Source organism: Apis florea, unplaced genomic scaffold (assembly GCF_048593485.1).
Source record: "Apis florea isolate Af1SG1 unplaced genomic scaffold, ASM4859348v1 contig_3391_pilon, whole genome shotgun sequence".
NCBI classification, from domain to species: domain Eukaryota; kingdom Metazoa; phylum Arthropoda; class Insecta; order Hymenoptera; family Apidae; genus Apis; species Apis florea.
The window spans coordinates 1,169,455-1,191,478 of NW_028256754.1; the positions used below are offsets into that span (position 1 = coordinate 1,169,455).

Genomic DNA, 22,024 nt, shown 5'->3' on the forward strand with positions numbered 1-22,024 from the left:
AAATAAAAGAAAATATTTTTAATAAGATTATCAATAAAATCACTAGAAAATTTAATAATTTAATAATTACAACTTTTATTATTATATAAGCATCAATAGTGCAAAGAAAATAAAGTGTTATTAAATTATAGTTCATTTCAATTTGTACAATTATTTTCTGATTTGTATACAAATAAATTAACAATTAATATAATACTTAAAAAATTGAATATCCTATTTACAAGTATGTTAATGATGCTAATTTAAAATAAATAAATTTCATTACAGTTTTTATTCCTGAATCCAATAAACAATTCACCAAAAGATATAGAAGGAAAAATATAAGTAGAATAAATAAAAAGTCATCGAGTCAATTCAACGTAATCGTCATTCAATTTATTACATTTGTACATATTTAGTCTTGTTCTACGCTTCTATCGTCATGTTCCTTCATTCTTTCTCACATTCACACACACATTCATTCTTTTTCTTCTTCTTTCTCACTCTCTCTTTCTCTTCCTCTCATTCTTTCTTTTTCTCTTCTCTTTTCCTCCTTTCCTTTCTTTTATTTTTTTCTCGAGATTCGATCGAATATTTTCACGTGGCTAGACTTTCTTCCGAAAAAAATTCACGTATACGCACATGTACGCGGCATCAGGCAGACAAAAGGGACGCTTCTCGGCGGTCGTATGGACCATGTCTGGTATGTTACTGCTGTAATTAAAATAGCACGATACATCTGAGGGCGGTTAGCCTTTCTTCGTTTTATTATTATTTTTTTTTAATTCTTTTATTCTTTTTATTTCATGAATTTTATTTTTTCTCCATATTTTCTTCTTTTCTTTCTTCTTCCTCCATATTATGCTTACCGCGTTTCTTTCTTTTTTTTCTATTTATCTTCTAATTCTTTTCTTTTAATTTTCGCTTTATACATATTTCTTCATTTTCTTTTTGTATATATATATTTTTTTGTTACTTTTCATTTTTTAATTTTCCTTTTTAAATAGACGATTACGCACACTGCCTCCTTTAGGGGCGAAGAACAGACTCGAGAGGCACGCGGCAACAAATACACTGAATAACACGTTTGATAACTCTGACGATTTTTTTTTTTTTTTTTCATTTCTTGTACTTATTATTCACGTAACTATGTGTGTATATATATACGTATATGTGTGCACGTATGTATGTACGCATATATGTATATACTATTCATTTTGTTAATTTTATTAATTTATTTTCTCTCTCTCTCTCTCTCTCTCTCTCTCTCTCTCTCTCTCTCTCTCTCTCTCTCTTAATATTCTTTTTCCTACTCATCGTTTTGTTTTTCTTTCGATCCAATTTTTTTCCAGTCACGGATAAAAGTGTTCCGCTATTGTGTTGCGCACATACATATGAAGATTCGTTTATATAATTCTGTTTTATTCATTTTTTTTCTTTTTCTTTTTTTTTTTTTCTTTTTTTTTCGTCTAAAATTCTTCTGCGTCTGTCTCACTAATACACGTGCAGCTGATCGGCGAATTTTCGCGCACGGTTACACGATTCATCCCGTGGCTAGAGTAAACTATAATTCGGAGGTCAGTCGTCTAACGCTATCGAGCTATCGAAATTCGGTCGTGGTGCCATAGAGACGCGCGTTATATTATTATATATCTGTATATATACATATGTATCATACGAATACGTTAGAATCTAGGAGTTCTGATTAAAAGGTCCAAGGAAGGTCCAATACGCGACAATCATGATTATGATCGTTCTAATTTCCACGAATATTCACATTTTATGGCACATTTCTCTTTTTCTTTTTCTTTCTTCTCTCTTTTGTGTGTTTCTTTTTTGCGATTTATAAATTCCACCGTTATATTTTTATAATTCAACCAAAATTTTATATCTCACATACCAATTTCGATAATTGCAACAAACAATCCAATGGAGATCCATCATTTTCCAAAGAGTACAAGTAGAATAGGCGCCATTATGCGCGTACGAGATTTACGTTAGACCTTTTAAACGAAGTTATTTTTGGCTATGAACAGTCGACATCACTAAGCAGTTTCGTTTACTACTGATCACACGATTAATCGATCGATCGAAGAATCAAACTGATCTATACATTATATTATATACCTTGCTAACGATTGTCTCGCTTGTCGAACGTTCAACGATTAACAAGTGACGATTTAAACGATCGTTCCGTATTTTTTAATTAACAGCTGCCTTGATTAACAGATTCAACGATTTACACATAGATACTATTATATTACTATTATAGTACTTTGGTAATAGTTCGTTACGCCTATGATTATCGAACGATCGAAGACGACACGTAACAGGCAAAGCAGCTATTAATCGTTCATCGTTGGAACAAAAACAAGATCGATTCTCTCGTTTAATCGATCGATCATTCGGTCCAGTCGAGTTACAGTTGTTATCTTTTCTTTCTTTCTCTTATTTGGAAAGCAATATGGCGCTCGTTAACGTAATAGCAACCTATGAAACTTCGAGACAACGAAGAGGAGTCGCCAATTGCCTTTGATCGCTCGAAGCGCGGGCACCACCACCGCACGAAGGTTCGTCAACGTTCGTCAACGTTAGAAGGCATAGAATTGTATTTACTTTATTATACTTCTTCTTATTTTTTTTTCTTATTTTTTTTTTTTTTTTTCTATTTTTTTTTCTCCCTTCGTTTATAATTTGTTGAATTTATCTCCGACAATCGTTAAATATTACCGCACGCGGTAGTATCAAAATAAACCACACCGAGTATATAGTATAGAATATTCGTAAGTGTATGTATGTACAGTAGAGTTTCTATATAATTTATATATTTATGTGTTTTATATTATTATTCTTTTTCTCCTCACTTCTCATCCATACAGTCCCACACTTGTCCTTGTTTTATGTTTTTTTCATTTTATTTTTATCAAAAAATCGCATTACTATCTTTTTTTTTCTATTTTTGCTTCTCTATTTACCGTGTCTCTTTATTCTTTGTTCTTGTTCTCGTCTCGCTATTTCTCTCTCTCTCTCTCTCTCTGACGTTCGCCTTGTTGCATTTTTCATTGCATTTTTTTTTTTTCCTCTTTCTTTCTCTCCCCTCTCTTTTATGTAGGAAATACACTACGATTAAAGTATATCACAGATGTTAATGAGAAGAACGTTCTAGAACGCGAGAAAGAAACGAAGAGAAGGAAACGAAGAGAATATTTCACTCATCGTCAGTCGCCGCAGGATTATCCGGAAGTACACGGCAGCTGGTATCTGCATAGCTTTCCACGTGAACCCGTCGAAGTGATACCAATTGACATAGAGATTACATAAATTGTACGAGTTTCAATTTGTATTAAAGATTATCACAACGTCGGAGTTAGTCTTAAATTTCTAATCGTACTTTATCTCGAACTCCGAGCTAATCGTCGAGTGTTTTTTTTTTTCTTTTTTTTTTCTTTTATATAGAGTTAGCTTGAAAGAGGTGACAAAAATACCATTATAATCGATTATGCTATAAACTGGCTGTTTATTATTTTAGCCAATCGTAACAATATTTGTTCGACCTTATTTTTCTCCTTTCACCACACACTACGTTGGTTCTGAGGATATTTTTTATTATGAAGCTCTTAACTAGTATTGATACACGATTTTCCTTTTTTTTTTTCTTTTTTGTAATTTTTCTTTATTTCCGCAGCTAAAATCTCCGTCTCGCGATCACGAAAAGACTATGCTACTTTTTATTTCTGTTTCTTCTTTTATATTCCGAAACTGTTTTTTTTCTTTTTTTTTTTTTATCTAGATTTTCTGGCACTTCGGTAATGACCATTTTTATTATTATTATTTTTTTTTTTTCCTTTATTATTTTGCGCATCTTTGATTTGGCACGTTTCGTTCCTCTCGTCGAGAGCTACCCACGACCTACCGTGGCTCTCGAAACTCTCCTGCGAACGACACACGTTTATTTTTATTCGACGAGTTGGAGAAAAAGGAAAGGCGAGAAAGTGTGGTCCGATTAATTGCAATTGTCGCGTAGACTCGACAAATTTGTTTTTTCTCTTTTTTTTCTTTTTTCTTTTTTTTTTTTTTTTTTCTTGTTCTCAAGTTCACCTAACGACTACGTAAATTTCTCTAATTATCGACGCAGAAACTACGTCGTTCTTCATCCTACCAATTCCTACGAATTCGACTTCCACGATGTATTTTTTTCACGGAACATAAGATCGGTTCCGTTGGCAATAATAGATTGTCATAGGTTTTTCATTTCTTTTTTTTTTCTTTATTTTTTTTTTCTTCTTTTTCTTTTTAACTGATTTCGCTTTTCGTTTTACGCACATTAAATTTCACGATTGACGCACACGCGCAATCTCTCTCATTCACGTTTTCTTTTCCTTCCTTTTCATTCCGCGCGTTTAATAACGCACAACTGACAACTAATCTTATTTGTCCATGATCGATTATTCAATCGTACTTTTTTAATTATTATTATATACTCTTCGCTTTCATCTCACTCGCTCTCCCTTCTCTCTTTCCCTATCCCTCCACTTTCTAGCATTTCCAACTCGGCCTAAACGCTCGGTTCCTTTCCTATTTTGGCAAGTTCACGGCGGCAAAGTGACTAGAATATAACGACTATATTGTCATGCACTACAGTCTTTCTTAGAGCCCAACATTGAACCCTCGCAGCACTCTCCATGGTACTTCGCCGTTCGATACCATGGTTGGCTAGCGGTTGCAATAGAAATCTATACCATTTTTCTCGGTAGAACCGATTACTTTTTTTCTTTTTTTTTTTTTTTTGTTTTTGTTTACTTTTTTCTAAACGCATCGAAGATAGGAGTCGTTACTTAAGAAGGATCCGATGGGCCACCAGAGGACGCCCCATCGAATCTTTTTCCCGTTTCCTCTATCGTCACATCTGGTAGCGCGGTCACCGACGAAATGGTCGTCGACGCTTCCGGTGTCCCCTCGCTCGGCTTCCTTCTCTGATGGTTGTTACTGCTCGCTGAATCGGTATCGTCCACGTATATACGAACGTCCGAGCCAATGGTGGCGCATACCCCTTCCGTTACATGCACCACAGCGCTTCCGTTCCTGCTTCCACTCACGCTACCGTTCACAGTTCCACTTCCAGTCACACTTCCACTTCCACTCCCGCTCGCGCTGCTGCTCCCCATGATGCTGTCGCTCATGTTGCCGGTCGACATAGGTGACACTTCCTCGGAACGTTCCTCAGCCACGTAGACATGAGCATAATTTCCCGCTCGAGTTGACGAGGGGGGGTATTGATCACCGACGATACTCGTTGCTCCCGTCGAATTTCCGCTCTTCAGTTTGGACGGTCTCCTTTCGTTAATGATCGACTGCACGTCAAGATCGTCCTTGGGTGGAGCGGATACCCGTCTCTCGTTCTTCCCCTTCGAGTCGTTCGATCTGCCGCCATTGCTTCTCGACGCGCCTGTTTCCATGCATCCGTTCATTGCGTTCCCCGTTTTTGAGGCGATGTTTCCGATGCTGACGTTCGTATCGGATTGTGACTGCGTGTCGCTCGATGGCCTGCGACTCAACGTCGCCTTGGACGGGTAGATATTGGGCGTTGGTATTAGATAACGTTCGCTGCTTATTTTAGGACAGGTTAGAGTTGTTATAGAACCGGCCAGCGACACAGGGGAAGAAGAGCTCGCTGGCGGTTTACTCACGCTCAACAGAGACTTGTTTTCTTGTCCATGGTCGCTGATTGCCTGTGGAGTCAGGTTATCTATTATAATATTGTATTCATGAGAAGATGGAAACAAAAAATTATGAGTATTATTGTTCCATTGTTATCGATATCTCTATCTACTTTGCGTTACACGTATTTTTATAATTGATTAGCAAAAAAGGCACATCTATAATCGAATCATTTGACAAAGAAAATAAATAAACATATGGGATATAACTGAAACAAAACGTGATGATGGCGTCAAAATATTAAACTTATTATTTCATAGGTAAAATGAATTAATTATTGATAAAATGTATCATCATAGTTTACAAGAATTCTATATCAACGAGCTAAGATTAACAGTTCAGATAGAATAAAAATCTACTTATTTCTTCTCTGCCTTCTTCTTGTGAAAAAATAGTATATGTTACATCAAATAACTATGAAAATTTTGTCATTTTTAGAAAAGAAAAATGCAAGAAATATAAAAAATAAATTTGTATTCATTTAATCATTTGTTATTATGTTTAAAAGGGGGGAAATTATGAATATTGAATATATAAAAATTATGATTTCAGGAAATTAAAAACTTTCCTTTTATACTTTTTACTTTTATTTGTAAAAATGATTGTCTAAATTTAACAAAAATTATATATATTTATATATAATAATTTGAAAAGAGAAATTTTAGAAAAATTAAGTAAAAAATTTTCACTTATAAATCTATGTATTCTCTCCATTATAATTAAATAATATATATAAATGATTTTAGCAACAAATATAATTCATATATCCAATTTTAAATCTCAATAATCATTTCTATTTATTTTTAAAATGATGTTATATAGATTTCATAAATGATTTTATATTTTATTATACATTTTTCTATTATAAAAAGGAAAATAAAATCTTTTAAAAGTTATTATAGTAGTTTCAAGTAGAAAGTTTTCAGATGTTACATTTATTTAATTTAAATAATTTAATTTAAATAAAATTTTTAAATTAATCCTTATATATTTCAATGGCACTTTGTATATTTATATAATATATATAATATATATAATATATACATATATATATAGAATGATTAAATGAACTATGATTCTAGAAATTAAAATATATAATTAAAATATATATATGAACTCAAATGTTAGTATGAAAAAATATTTTTGAAAATTTATTTTTCAAATATTATATAAATTATAAGCAATTTAATTTTATATCAAATGAAATATCTTTGTTTCATATATATCTAAATATACATTAATTATAAAATTTTGATCCGTGTAATTTTTATTAAATGGGCACACAATTATATATAATTGTTTAAGTAAGTAACATATTTATATTTTATTTTTTATGATTAATATAACTTAATATACATAAATATTGTTACAAGCATTGAACTGTGAAAAATCTGTTTGTGAAAAATCTTTACGTAGAAAGCGAAAGAAAACAGCTTCATTTTGCTGAGTTTCGAAAACGACTCTATTAAATCTTAACAATCAACTATTTTGTTTTCTGTACTGCAATTCACATTGGCCATGATATTACAATGGTTATTAACACTTGTAACATATATCATAGATGGTAATTCCGTTTCGTTTCTATTGTAAAATTTAAATGCTTATAATTTAAAAAATAAACTTCAACAATTTTATATTCTTAAATGTTTTTCGTTTAAATACTCTTTTTGTATCTCTGTATTTTCTGCACATTTAAATTTTTCAAACAATTATATTGATTATTAATGATAAAAATTATTTTTCCTTAAACAAATAAAAAAATTAGTAAACTTGTTCAAAACTAAACATATATTGTAATTTATTTTTAATTTAATTAAAAATAATTTTACCTGTAACCTTTGACGCTGCACGTGGCTGACATCTCGACTTGCTGCACCATAGCTGTGTTGAGGGATGATTCGAGGCACACTTAAATTGCTCACAGGCTTCTCGAAAACTTCGGCGACTTCAAAATGCATCGGCAGTAAGGATCTCCTCTGATGATGCCCCGAGTGAAACGTTTGTCTACGTTTCGATTTGAACTTGGACGGCCTTGAACTAGAACGATGATACGAACTGCGTCGCGATAATGACACTGATATCGTTCCATCTGTAAAATAGATATGATAGTTTTTAAATATTTGTAAAAAGAGTCATTAATAATTATGAATATTTCGAATAATAACTCGTAAGTTATTCACTATATAAAAAATTTGATGTAGAAAGAAATATAATTTGTTATTAATTTTTTTGTAAAAAAACAGATACGTATGAAGATTAATTTTAATTGAAAAATTATATATTTTTTAATATAATAATATTAAAATGTAAAATTATAAATGAAATTAATTATTAATGTTGACTTAAAAAAGATACATAGATTTATATAAATAAATACAGATAAATTTTTAAATAAAATGAATTATAATATTTTAATTAGATGTTATTTAATTAGGTATTTATTTTATTTTTAAATATTGTCTATTATAAATTAAAATCTAATCTAAATTAATATTTAATAATATTGGAAAATAATATTTAAATAATAATAATTTAATATGTAATATGTAATATCAAATAATTTATAACATAAAATAATTTTATAAAGTTACACAAAATATGAATAATTGTATTAAAAGCTCAATAATTTAAATTTAAAAATCATAAATCAATAAGATTTAATAATATCTAATATTATTTATATAATATTAAATATAATATATAATATTTTTATAATATTAAAAAAAAGTATTATAATATTTCGAAATTTGATTATATATTTAATTTCAAACGATTAATTTATTGAACAAACACAAATTTAAGAACCATATACTAATAAAATATATTTTTATGACATTTCATTATATTTCATTTATAAATATTGTTTATTTATTACTATAAAATTAAAAAAATTTTTTTCAGTAAATATAATAATTTATCTTGATCAGATTTTTTATAACTATAAACTAATATTGAATCGTTGAATATGTGAATGTAAACATACCGTCTGCACTTTTCTCCCGTGGCGGATTGTAAATAAAATTTGCAGGCAAGGAACGAACTTTCGCGAGACCAGGTCTGCTAGCAGGAATCTTTTCATTCGTCACTAAAATAGACTCGCGTTCTCTAACGTCGTCATCTTCGTCCATGTCACCGTCGTCTCTTTCCCGTTTTATAGTTTCATCGTCTTCCTCCTCTTCTTCTACTTCCAATAATTCTTCTTGCTCTGCGGCCAATTCTCTTTCTAGCTGTGTTTCCATATCCAACTCGTCTTCCATCTAATAAATAAATTCAAAATCAGTATTTTATAAATTTTTTTATACTTTAATACTTACTACTGTTTCATTTTTCTAAAATATCATGCGTAAAACATTATTTATTATTTGAAACGATATGGGAAAATATTTATAATAATAAAATTTGTATAATTATAAATAATATAACATAAAAATAATAATTTATTTGGAATAGATGCATATAAAAAGATTTAAAATCAATTTTAAATTTTTAGTGAAATCTTTTATAGTAGAATTCGATAAATTTGCAAATTTTAACGTTTGAAAGTATTTATATATGATAAGTTACGTTAATTCTAAAATTTTCTGTTTTGAAATATTAAAACTTTGAATTGGAAGTCTTTTTATTTATGCAAATCCAATTAAAATTTAAATATTTTGATCGTGAATAAGTGATTTTATGTGAATACTTGTATTAATTTCGAATCATTATTAAATGAATATTATTGATTTAAAAAGCAAATTAAGTATTCTTGCCTGTTTGTGACTCTCCTCGAGATGTTTCATGAGTACAGCGACGACGACGTTAACAAGAACGAATTGTGCCATCAGCACGAAAATTACAAAAAATATCGGGGCTATGATGGTGCTCACGCAACAATTCTTCACGCAGTCCGCTGCTTCGTCACAATCGTCTCTCAGAGTGTCTTTCATGATACCGTTCCAATTGTCGCCAGTGGCCACGCGAAAAAGCGTCAAAAACGCCATACCAAAATTACTAAAATGGGCATGCTCTCCGAGACCCTGGCAAGGCATGTCGTCACTACATTCTGCAATAATAAATAACTAAGTAAATTAAAAATAAGTAAAATATTATTAATCAATTATATTATAAATCATTGAGTGTTCTAATTATTTTTAATTATTTTTAATCATTAAAAAATGATAATAAGATATGTGTATTATAATAATTCAATAAAATATAATAAATATTCAATTATTTATAACTGTCTTCCACTTATTTAATAATTTATTTTTATACTTGAACAATGTAATTTTTTATATTAAATTCTTTTTGATAAATAATTATGTAAAGAAATCTAAAAAAATTATGCAGTTATTAATTAATGCATTATAATTATTTTTAATTATAATAGAAAATTAACATGTATATTTATTTTTCAAATAAATTAAGTCATAATTTCATTATGAATGTAAATTATTCAATGTATTAGATTAAGAAGAATTGATTGAAAAATAATTATTTTCCGATAAAATAAATCTCTTTGGATCATTTCTTAATATATTGTATTTTTTTTAATTATAACCATAATAAGGATATATTTCATTCCAATTACATGGATTATATTTTAATGTTTACCTAAACGTCCAAACAATTCTACACCAAGAGCTGCGAAGATAAAAAAGAGCAAAAAAAACAATAGTCCCAAATTTCCAACTTGCGGTAATGCCTGCATTACCGTGTCTAAAAGAGCTCGTATTCCTTTTGCCATTTTGAGCAGCTTCAAAACTACAAATATAATAATTTAAAAAATTATTGCATTTTGACTAACTTATCAATATTTCTTAAATTTAATCTTTCCTTTTCTTCAAACTTTACCTCTGGCGATTCGTAAAACTCGCATGACTCGAATTATAGTAGGATTAATCGGAATGATCTTCGACTCAACTTCTTCAAGTACTATACCAACTACCGATAGTATCACGATTCCTACATCTAACTGATTCCATCTAGAATTAAATATTCATTATTAATATTTCACTTCATAATGTTAAGATAAGAAAAAAGAAAAAAATTTTAAAAAATATCCCATACTTGTCTTTAAGGTAAAGATGTAAACCTAAGGCAAGAAGCTTCATAAAAGATTCAAGGATGAAGACCGCGGTAAAGAAATAATTAAATATCTTTAAAGCATAAGTCAGAGCTTTTGGCATCATGTAAAATTCCATTGCCATGGTAACAACATTCAGGCCGATTACCGCAGCAATTGCTAGGTCGAAATATTTAGACGTCACAACGTTATGTACGAACAGTCTCGATTTTGAATAATTTGTGTAATAAGGCGGTTCGTGCATTTCTGCAAATTGAATTAATATTAATAATTTCATTATGTATAATAATAATTTTTAATAATATTTTATAATATTTATGGTTACAATAATGTTTTTTTTTTGTAATTTTTTTATTATTTCTTCATATTAATTCTTATTTCAATATCTAAAAGTCTTAATATTATTCAATTTCTGATTTTTGAATAATTGATAAAAAAATTTTTAATTTAGAATATAAATTGGTGGCAAAAACAAGTAATAGCAATCTAGAAAAAATTATTGAATCAGAAAATTTTTTAATAAAAAAATGAAAAATTTTATAAGTAATAAAAAAAAAACAAAAGAATATCCGGCTATAAACAAAAGATTGATCAAAATAAAAAAGTTTATTTATTTTATTCTTTTATGTTTCTTTCTAGTATTCTATGTTTAATACTAAATATTATATGAATATGAAATAAATTAATTTCATTTTTTTCTATTTTATAATAAAAAAATTTTATTATATTATTTTTTCATTTCATTTTCATTAAATTATTTTATATACAAATTTATTATTTATTATTTTGAAAAAAAATTATAAGAATATATATATATATATATATCAATGTATATATATTTTTATTTTATTTCTATTAAAATAAAGTCAAGCAGTTTCTCTTTTTCTTACTTCGCCGTTTCTTCTCCATTTGTAAGGCTCGTTTAGCAGCCCTTCTTACGCGCTCTTCTTTTTCCTGTTCCTCACGACATCTGTGAAAATTTTCCACTACAACGCCTACAAACATGTTTAGGACGAAGAAGCCCACGAGTAGAATAAAAGCTATGAAATATAATAGCCGCCATTCCGAATAATTCTCGATTGGCTAAAATAGAGAAATAAAGGATATTTCAAATTTTAATATACTAAATGTATTATCATATTAAAAAGATATAATTTTAGATATCTAAATAAATTAAATTTAAAATACAATATTTATACATATAAATTTTTCAAATAAAAAAAAAAATATATTGTAAATATTGACTAAGAGTACAATTCTCTGTATGAAAATAAATAAATTTTTATATATAAAATTCATAAAATTTTTAAACAAATATGAAAGCAAATTATAAGTAAATATTGATTAAAAATGTATTAAATAAAACAAAATGTATAGAAAAAATTTAATAATTTATTAATCATTTATTAATCAAATGTATATTTATTAATTATAGAATATTAAATATTCTATATAATATTATATAAATATTATATAAATATTATATAATATTTAATGTAAAATTTTCCGTATCTTTTATTTCGTTGGGTTTTATAAAATTAAAAATACTACATTTTTTATATTAATAATATTATTATATATCTTTAAAAAAAATTTGTATGAAATAAAAAATTACATAAAAAATATATATTTTTATTTTTTAGATTTGTTATTATACTAAAAAAGGTAAAATAATAATAAAATAGTATAAAAAATAACTATTCTTGTATCATTAAATTTTTTTTAAACAAACATAATTTACATTTATTAATACGAATAAATGTATTATTTAATTATTTCTCTAAATAAATATAAGATATGATTAATAATACGAAATATCATTTTAAAAAAGAAAAAAGATCTTCTATCAAAAAATAAATGATCCTCCTTTATATGCGTATTAATCAAGTGGTAACATAATATGCAAATAAAATTGGCGCATTCGACCATGTTACCTGTTGATCGACGCCTACAGCATCCAATCCAGTGTACATGATGTTCACCCATCCATCCCTCGAGGAGAGTACAAACAACGACATCAGCGCTTTTCCAAGATCGTCGAAATTGTATTTTCTATTTAACCAAACGTTCCGTTTGTCGGCCAGGCAGTCCGTCTTATTGCGTACATTTTTAATATCAGGCCCCTCACAGTAATAAAAGGCACCCTTGAAGAGCTGCACGCCCAAGATACCGAAGATTACGAAAAAAGTACAGCATATCAAAACGATATTGCCGATAGGTCGTAAAGAGGATAACAATGTCTGAACAACCAGTTTCAAACCAGGAGCTCGATTAATAACCCGTAATGGCCTTAGTGACCTTAAAAGTCTAAAAACCTGTAAAGATATGGACTAAGTATTATAAGTTTAATTATATTAATATTAATCAATATTAATTTTCATTTGAAAAAGATTTTTTTTCGAATAATATGTTGTAGTTTTAAATAATTATGTTCGACGAACAATATTATCTTGTTAGATAATCAAACACAGTAATATTAAAAAATTTTAAATATTAAATAAAAAATATAAATTGCAGATTAACAATACTAAATATATTTGATAAAAAAATGTTTGTTTATAATTGATAAATTTCTTATAACTTTTGCAGAACAATTTACAAATAAAAAATAGTTACAATTTATGAATCAAAATATCATCATTCGTTATAATGTGTAATATATTATTATAATATATTATAATGTGTAAATTTATATTTACAATTTGTTACAAATATTAATTAATCGTTTATTAATAATTAATAATAAAAAAATTATATATAAATATAATATTAAAATATTAAAAGTGTATGTTGTCAATTATTGACTTATATATATATATATATTTATTTATTGATTATTAACTTGATATAAAGTATGACGTATATGGCACATCACTGTAAAGTTGAGATATATATGACGTGCCTCAAACGTCATTCAACATTAAAAGGTTAACTATTTATATTCGTTTTATGAAAAAAATTTATTTCAATATCCAAATGATAATAAATTGTCTTTGTTTTAATTATTCTATTTCTTAAAAATAAATTTCTAACAAACTTCTAACAAATAATATTTATCTTTTGTCAAAATATTAAAAGTAATTTTGGTTTAATTCAATTTGCACGAGTATAATAATAATAGAACAAATTGATGCTTTAACATATTATAGTTTTTAAAAAAATTAAAAGAATACAATTAAAAAAAAAATAAAATAAAAAAATTTAAAAAATGTAATTGTAACAAATAAATCTATATTACAATCATTTATTTTATTAGAATAGAACATTAAAATTCTAATTTATATAATTTTTATAAATTCTATTCATTCTATTAAAATAAAGCATTGAATTTATCTTTGTAAATATTTTTTATACAATATTATGATAAAAAAACCACAAAATTCAAATTACATTAAAATTATAAAAAATAGGAAACATACCCTCAATATTCCAAATATTCTTGGACTACTCGACGACAGTAAGGACATTGATAAGTCGATTATAGAAATGATTACGAGAACTCCGTCCATAATATTCCAACCTGAAGTAAAATAAGCGTCGGAGCCGTACAACATACCAGATGCAACAACCTACGAATTATAATCTTCTTAGTCAAAGTTATATTCGTTTAATATTTATCAAACTTTCATTTCACCTTGATAAACATTTCAACAGCAAACACCGCGGTAAAAATATAATTCGCAGTTGATAAAAAAAGTCTTTCTCCACTATCAGGTGGTATATTTGGTCGTTCCATTGCCAATGTAATACAATTAAGACCGATAAAAAAAAGTACCACGTTATCAAACCATCTTTGATCGACCAATAATCGACATAAAACACGAAATCTGAAAAATGTAAATGTTTATTATTAATTATACAATTATATATACGCTATATTTTTTATTGAATTTAATATTTTTAAATATTTATAATTAGTTATATATAATCATATTAACCATTCATATTTTATATTGAATGATATTGAAATTAATATTTATTAATAAATATTTATTAAATAATTAAATGAAATGTATTTGTTTTTCCTAAGATAAATCTGTTTTTGTTATTGATAATTGATAACAAAAAATTTTTCCATAAAATAGAAAGATCTTTGATTTTGAAAGAGTTAAAAACATTTTTGGAAATGATTAATTGACCAAGTTAAATTTATATTCTAAAAATTAAAACATGAATTTAATCAATATAATTAATATCGTATAAAAATTATATTAAAAATAATATTAAATAAGAATTTATAGACAGCATTTAAAGATTTTTAATTTTTATTTAAAAAAAGAATGTTAATATAATATCTTGTAAATAAAGAATTAAGAAATTCCTAAATATATTATTATAATACTTAATTCCTTTTTTTGTGTTTATATATTTAAAATGAATATTAAAAAATTTCACAATTTTTTTATTTAAAATTTTCTTATATACAATTTATTATTTTTAAAGAAATTTGATGTTATTCTGATATATTCTAATCACTAAATCTTATATTTTAATTACTATTTACAATTAATAAATATTAATAATTTTAAAATTATGACGTCGTTATGAAATTGTTTTGTATTTCCAGATTTAATATTTATCTTCAAAGAAGTAAAGAAAATCATATTTTTTTTACAAATAGAATAATATATATATATATATATATATATATATATATATATAAAAACTTATAACATGAAGAAAGAAATTATAAATTATTACAAAAACTTTAATTACTATATTATAATATTATAAAAACAATTTTATAAATCTTCATTAGATATATATGATATATATACTTAACGATCAATTAATTATTATATTGTTATTAAAATTTGTCATAAAATATAAACATCACACAATTATATTATACTTATATTATTAATTAATCTTTATATTTATATTATATTAAATATATCATAAGAAAACTTTCATTATCTCATTCTTGATTTTCTGTTTTTTATATCATTTAATAGCTAAAAAGAAACGTTTCAAAAAAATTAAAATTAAATAGAAAACTAACTGACAAATTTTATATAATTATTTTCAATAATTATTTTTAATTTATAAACTACAAATCTTTTATGATAATCTGTTTTTTTGTAAAAATTATAAAATGTGACTTATTAAGTCACATTTATTTATTATTTCATACAATTTTCATATAATATAAATGATAATTTTCTATGATAAACTATTATTATTATTATTATTATTATTATTATTATTAGATTATTAGTAACGATTAATATATAAAGTTACCTGTTATTCGGTGGAAAAATGTACAATGAGTAATCATCGCGTTCCTTAAGGCATCCTTTAGGTTCAAAAAACATGAAAATCTTTTTAATTCTCTCGATACTGCTCGCACTACCATGACCATTTAAGGGAGGTGTCTGTTCGTCTGTACGAGGATTGTCATCATCTTGATCGGGAAGTCGTTTAATTCTGGGCAGTGGACCAGTCTCCATTGATAAATTATTGATTGTACGTGCCGTTGAGCATTGCATAGGCACCTCGTCTAGAGGCAAAGTCTTCCTTGTTGGTGATTGAACATTTTCGTTTCCACGCAACGAGTTTCTTCGCGAAAGGTCGCTAATCCATCGCATCTTCAAAATATATATGAATTCCAACTATAGATTCACCTTTAATATTATATGTGAGCAACGTATGCACAATTAAAATATCGATAATATTTTATTTATAAGAAGATATATCTCATCGATTTCAATAACTTTGAAATCAGAAACATTTCTAACTTTTTTCTATTTATATACATATAGAGGTTAATATATTTAAACAGTTGGAGTTCTATAGAAGAAGAAATGTAAAATATTAAAAGAAATACAAAAGTTGATATAAAATCAATCGACACTTATTTATTAAGTTACAAGTAATTTAAGTTCGTGAAATTAGAATAGAATATAATGATGTAATGGAGATAATTTTATTTAATAAATAAGTCATAATTTATATTTTTATATATTCATGTATAAAAAATATTTATGTTTGTTTAAATTTCTAAAATTGAAAAAGTATCTCGAATATATTATAAATTTTATACATAATAAAAATATTAGCAGTTAAATGAATGTAAATCATAATAAAATGTTAATATTAAGAGTATTTTTTTTATTTGAAAATAAATTTTCAATTTAATATTTATTATCTTTGCTATCTAATATTTTTTGTTATTTAGATTTTTTATTTGATTTCGCTACGAAAATATCAAGATATTTTATTCTTGTAGAATTTTATGTGTTCTATTTTCAAAATAGAACAAATTTCTATTTTCAAAACTTTTCTTTATTTAAATTTAATTGAAGGGCTGAAAATCAGTGAAATTTAACTAACAGAAAATGAAACCTTGCTTTTAAGTTTACTTTTTTATCCAATATTAGTTATTTTATTATTTTAGTATAATTTAAAGCCAACATAATATTAGAAATAAAGAAAATAAAAATATCAACTTATGAATATAAATTTTTCAAACTAATTTGTATATCACCTACACCACTATTTCATATTTTCTAATTTATTTCTTAATTTGATTATGAAATGAGATTTATATTTCTTATATACCAAGAACTTTATTATTTGTTATTTTTAATTTTCATTATTATTATTTGAAATAATAAAACATTTGATAAATAGATTATTTAAAAGTAATATATATAATAAATAAATAATATATAATATATTATAATAAATATATAATAAATGAATTTCAGAATTTATTATTTAAATGAATTTATTTTCTATTTTATTTGTAAATTGTAAAAGTATTTATTTGTAAAAATAATTATTTTTTTTATTTATTATTTTTATTTCGAATAAAAATGTAAAAAGAATTAAAATTTTTCGTTATAAAATTTTTTATATAAATAACTGCGAATAAAAATAACTATGGTAATATTTCACAAAATCATTTTGTAAACTTCTTCGTGATTCATGGATTGAGAATTTATAAATTGAAATATAAATCACAAAGATTATACAATATGCACAAGATAAATTGTTATGATAATAAATATTGTTATAATAATAATAATAAATATTGTTATAATAATAATAAAAATAATAATAATAATAATAATAATAATAAAAATAATAATAATGGAAACATTCTTGTCATAATTATCTTGCAATATGTAAATATTATATATTCAACATTTTAAGGAGTATAGTCGCATTTTAAAAATTCAATTAATAAATTATGCTATCGAAATCAATAATAATTCTATTTTAAAATTCTACATTATAAAATATTGAATGTATAGGTCAAAGTAAATTTTTATTTTTCATTTCAAAGCATTTCAAAGCTAAAATTCAATTAAAGTTTCAATAATATTTTCGCTAATATTTTTTAAAAAATATAACTTTGTAATAAAGATATACTAATAAGTATATATATTTATTTATTAATATATTTTAACGATATTTTAACATTTAACGATGATTTTAGTATTCTATTATTCTATTGTAAAAAATATTTCCACGCGATATTGTATAAAATATGAAAAAAAAATATATATATATAAAAACTTGAGAATTGATTTCACACATGCAAAAAAACTTTGTAAAATAAATTTATATTCATATAAATAAATTTTCAATAAAATTAGATTTATCAAAACGGATGAATTTCTTTTTTTAAGATATAAATATATGACTTTTTATAATTACTATAATTCACTATATATATAATATCAATATTTAGATATTTAAATCAAAAAATTTTAATTTACTTAAAATACACAATAATTCGAAAAGAAAATTTATGTTTTCATTCATTTTCAAAAATAATAAATATAATAAAATAATAATTTTTTAAAGAATAAAAGTTTGAAATAAGAAAATTTATCTGGATTCGAAAGACATTGTGAAAGAAAGTTGTTGAAATTTTTTCAAGAAATTTGTAATCCTAAAACTCTTAATACATGGAATATATATATTACAATACATGGTAACAATATATACTTTCGTTAAATAACACCTTTGGTTCGTATTTTTATTTTCATTGTCAAAAAAAAACTTGTTTTTCTAAAAAATCGTTTTTAATTAATAGCACATTTAATAAAAAATTATGTCGAATGAAAGCAAAAGACTTTTGTAAATATTCTTTGTTAAATGATATGAAATCAAATTTTTAAATTATTTTTAAAATCTAAAAAAAATGTTTAAAGATAAATGTTTAAAAGTTTAAAATTACTATGTTCGTTATAAAAAGTACATTATAAATAATTTTTACAAACTATTTAAATCTCTGAAAATTTGTTAAAATTTTTATTTCAGAAATTTTTATTTTTATTTATCATAATTTAAAGAAATTTTAATTATTTAATATTAAAAACAAAATATAGATTTTAAAAAATTGCATATCTCTAATCATAATTACATTCCTATTATAATGAAAAAAAAAATTAGAAAATTAATTTATTTCTAAAAATAGACTTGTTATAATTAAAAAAATTTAAAAATAATTTAAAAAATTTAAATATAAATTGAAATATAAATAATTTTAATAATTTAAGTTTTTAATAAAAATTAAAAATTATTTATTCTAAATATTATATAAGTATTTTAATAAAATATTTGTTTCAATATAATATTTAATACGAGTATTAAAATATAATTAATTAATTATTTAAATCAATCCAAATATTTTACATTTTATTGATATTTTAACAAGTTGTGTCACTTACTGTATAAGAAAATAAGTAACTTTATTTAAGAAAACAAAATTAACTTTCCTTTACGCGTCCAATTAGAAAAATTTGTCTATGTCATATTATGTATCTTTCGAAATTTTCAATTTTTCTTTCGAAACATTCTTCAATATCGTCAATAATTTCGAAGATATTCGAGTCGAATCTTTTTTAAATGAATTCTCTCCCTATTTTTGAAATACTATTTCTTTATGTAACTATTATTTAAAAAAATATATACATATATTCGTAAAATTCTATATCATACGAAAAATAAAAATATTATTTTTTCTTTACTCATTTATTTCGAAAGATCTATTTTTCCCAATTCAATAAAAACAATACACATTTTTAGAAAATATAAAAATTTCTTTCCCTTATTCAATCGATAATTCATTATAATTTTTGAAAACACTTACTTGATTGGGCGTTGCTGTGTAACGTCTAATGGAGGAGCTACGGCTTTCGATGGAATTATTAGGGCTGAGACTACGATTATTGCTTGTTAGGACGGTCGTTCGATTATTCGGTGTGTCGCTTTGTGTGTCATTTCTTATCGAACCGTGTAAATAACCGCCGTTGAAACTGAAATGTAATTTTCCGAAAGTTACTACATTAAAGGAGAAACTAGAGCATAAACATGTTCGTGTATTCGTTTGTCCTGAATGGACGTTATTGTAACTGTCGTTGTTTGAGGAACGATATGTACAGTGGAAATTTCCACTCCTTGGATATTTAGCTTTGAGAATATCCTTGCATGTAATTAAAGAAGTAATTGAAGGAGAAAAGAAATTAATATTTAACTAGCAGATATCGTGTTCAATTCTAATAAATAAATATACTTTTAATTGCTGTTTAACTGATTAAGATCCGAAAGTAGAACAAAAAACAAAGAAATGCATCTTTAACATTTTAATGCACATTTCTTTTACTCCAATATTTCAAAAGAGAAAAAATATTAATAATATAATTTGAAAAAACAATAAAATATAAAAAAATATATTTTTAATGATATATATAAGAAAATATTGACTTCTTATATTATTTTAAAAATGAATAATTTGAATGAATTAATATATCATGATCTTAAAATCGATTAATAAAGATATTAATGTTATAAATAATATTTACAAAATATTCATATTGATCATAATGTCAAAAATTAATTGCAGAGAAATAAAAATAATATAAATATATTTATTTTTTTTAATTTGTTAATGATTATTAAAGTCTTTATGACTTATCATAATAAAAAATATTGCAATTTTGAATAAAAAGCAAAAGTCATAGTTGTATATATATTGTATGTCTTTTATTTTATTGATTTTTAACAGTAAACTTTGAATTATGAAATATTAATGCAATAGTAGAAAAAATTAAAAGAAAAGATAAAAAATAACATTTTTTAAAATTATTTGATATTAAGAACTATTTATTTGAATTATTTAGAATAATTAATTAAATTATTTTGGGAAAATATATCAATACATATGCATTTAATTTCTAAACAATCACTTGATGGATTTTTAGATACGTTTCTCTGCTCATGCTCATATTCATAAACACTGTTAATGTTGTTGCATGTTATTCATTATCCTATTGGCTTTTCAATATGATTTATCAGAAAATTATGAACATTTATGCAAATTCATATTCTTATGAATGTAATTAGAGAGAATTCTAAGTAGAAATTTGTTTTATTCATTAAATAATACATTTTAATTTGAATATTAATATTTAATATATGTTTGCATAATATATATATGCATTTTATGTATCTTTTATATACTATGATTAATATTTTTATGTTTTATTTATAATTTATTATGTTTATATTAATATATAATCAAATATATATTTTTAACAATTAATAAATTAATATAATTGTAATTTGATAATTAAATTAATTAAATAAATTACAATTCTATATTTTGCAAAGTTTTCATTATATACTTAAATTATTTTTTTCAAAAAATAAAGAAAAGAAAGAAATTTTAACAAAAAGTCAATGGTTTAAAAAAAACGAAAATAGAAGAAAAATATAATTAAATTGTTATATATGTACATTTTAAAAAAATTATTTTTTCAGAATATTATTATATAAAGAGTTTATTTAACTTTAACAAAATTCAGTTATTTTATTAAAGAGTAATAATATATAAATTCAAAAAAATAATTATAAAAAGAAAAAAATTATAAATAAGTATAATATTATGTATCTATTAATATTGTTTTTCTAATATGATAAATAATAAATTTTTCTAATAAAAAATAAAATTAAAAATATTGAGAATATCAAACTATATTATGTTCAGAATTATAAAAGAAATAATGAAGTAAGTTTTTTTCTTTATACTCTCACTCTTAAAAATTGAAGAAATATTTTTTTTTAGACGATTATAATAGATAGTAAAACTTTATATAAAACTAGAACAAATTATAAAAATCTAAAAGTAAATCACTAAATAAGTTAAATCTTCTTTCTAAGTTTGTTCTAAAAATAATGTACATAAATTGAATCACTATAGATGTTCAAAAATTTATTAAATTTAATTCTTTAAATCAAAACATA

The 22,024-nt window shown here is 24.3% G+C and overlaps 1 protein-coding gene across 8 annotated transcripts in view; it reads right to left on the reverse strand.

Annotated features, from left to right (window-relative positions):
- Window positions 1-349: 349 nt before the first annotated feature.
- Window positions 350-22,024, reverse strand: part of Ca-alpha1T (Ca[2+]-channel protein alpha[[1]] subunit T) — a 190,110-nt gene continuing 168,435 nt past the window's right edge. For all 8 annotated transcript variants that reach the window (XM_086912427.1, XM_086912429.1, XM_086912428.1 and 5 more), the window contains 13 exons: window positions 19,872-20,037; window positions 16,007-16,353; window positions 14,400-14,592; window positions 14,185-14,334; window positions 12,700-13,080; window positions 11,656-11,848; window positions 10,750-11,011; window positions 10,534-10,664; window positions 10,294-10,443; window positions 9,450-9,742; window positions 8,681-8,954; window positions 7,527-7,786; window positions 350-5,708 (listed from right to left, as the gene is read on the reverse strand). In XM_086912427.1, coding sequence (XP_086768553.1) covers window positions 4,815-5,708; window positions 7,527-7,786; window positions 8,681-8,954; window positions 9,450-9,742; window positions 10,294-10,443; window positions 10,534-10,664; window positions 10,750-11,011; window positions 11,656-11,848; window positions 12,700-13,080; window positions 14,185-14,334; window positions 14,400-14,592; window positions 16,007-16,353; window positions 19,872-20,037 — 3,694 coding nt within the window. In that variant the 3' untranslated portion in view covers window positions 350-4,814. The remainder of the gene's footprint in view (window positions 5,709-7,526; window positions 7,787-8,680; window positions 8,955-9,449; window positions 9,743-10,293; window positions 10,444-10,533; window positions 10,665-10,749; window positions 11,012-11,655; window positions 11,849-12,699; window positions 13,081-14,184; window positions 14,335-14,399; window positions 14,593-16,006; window positions 16,354-19,871; window positions 20,038-22,024) is intronic.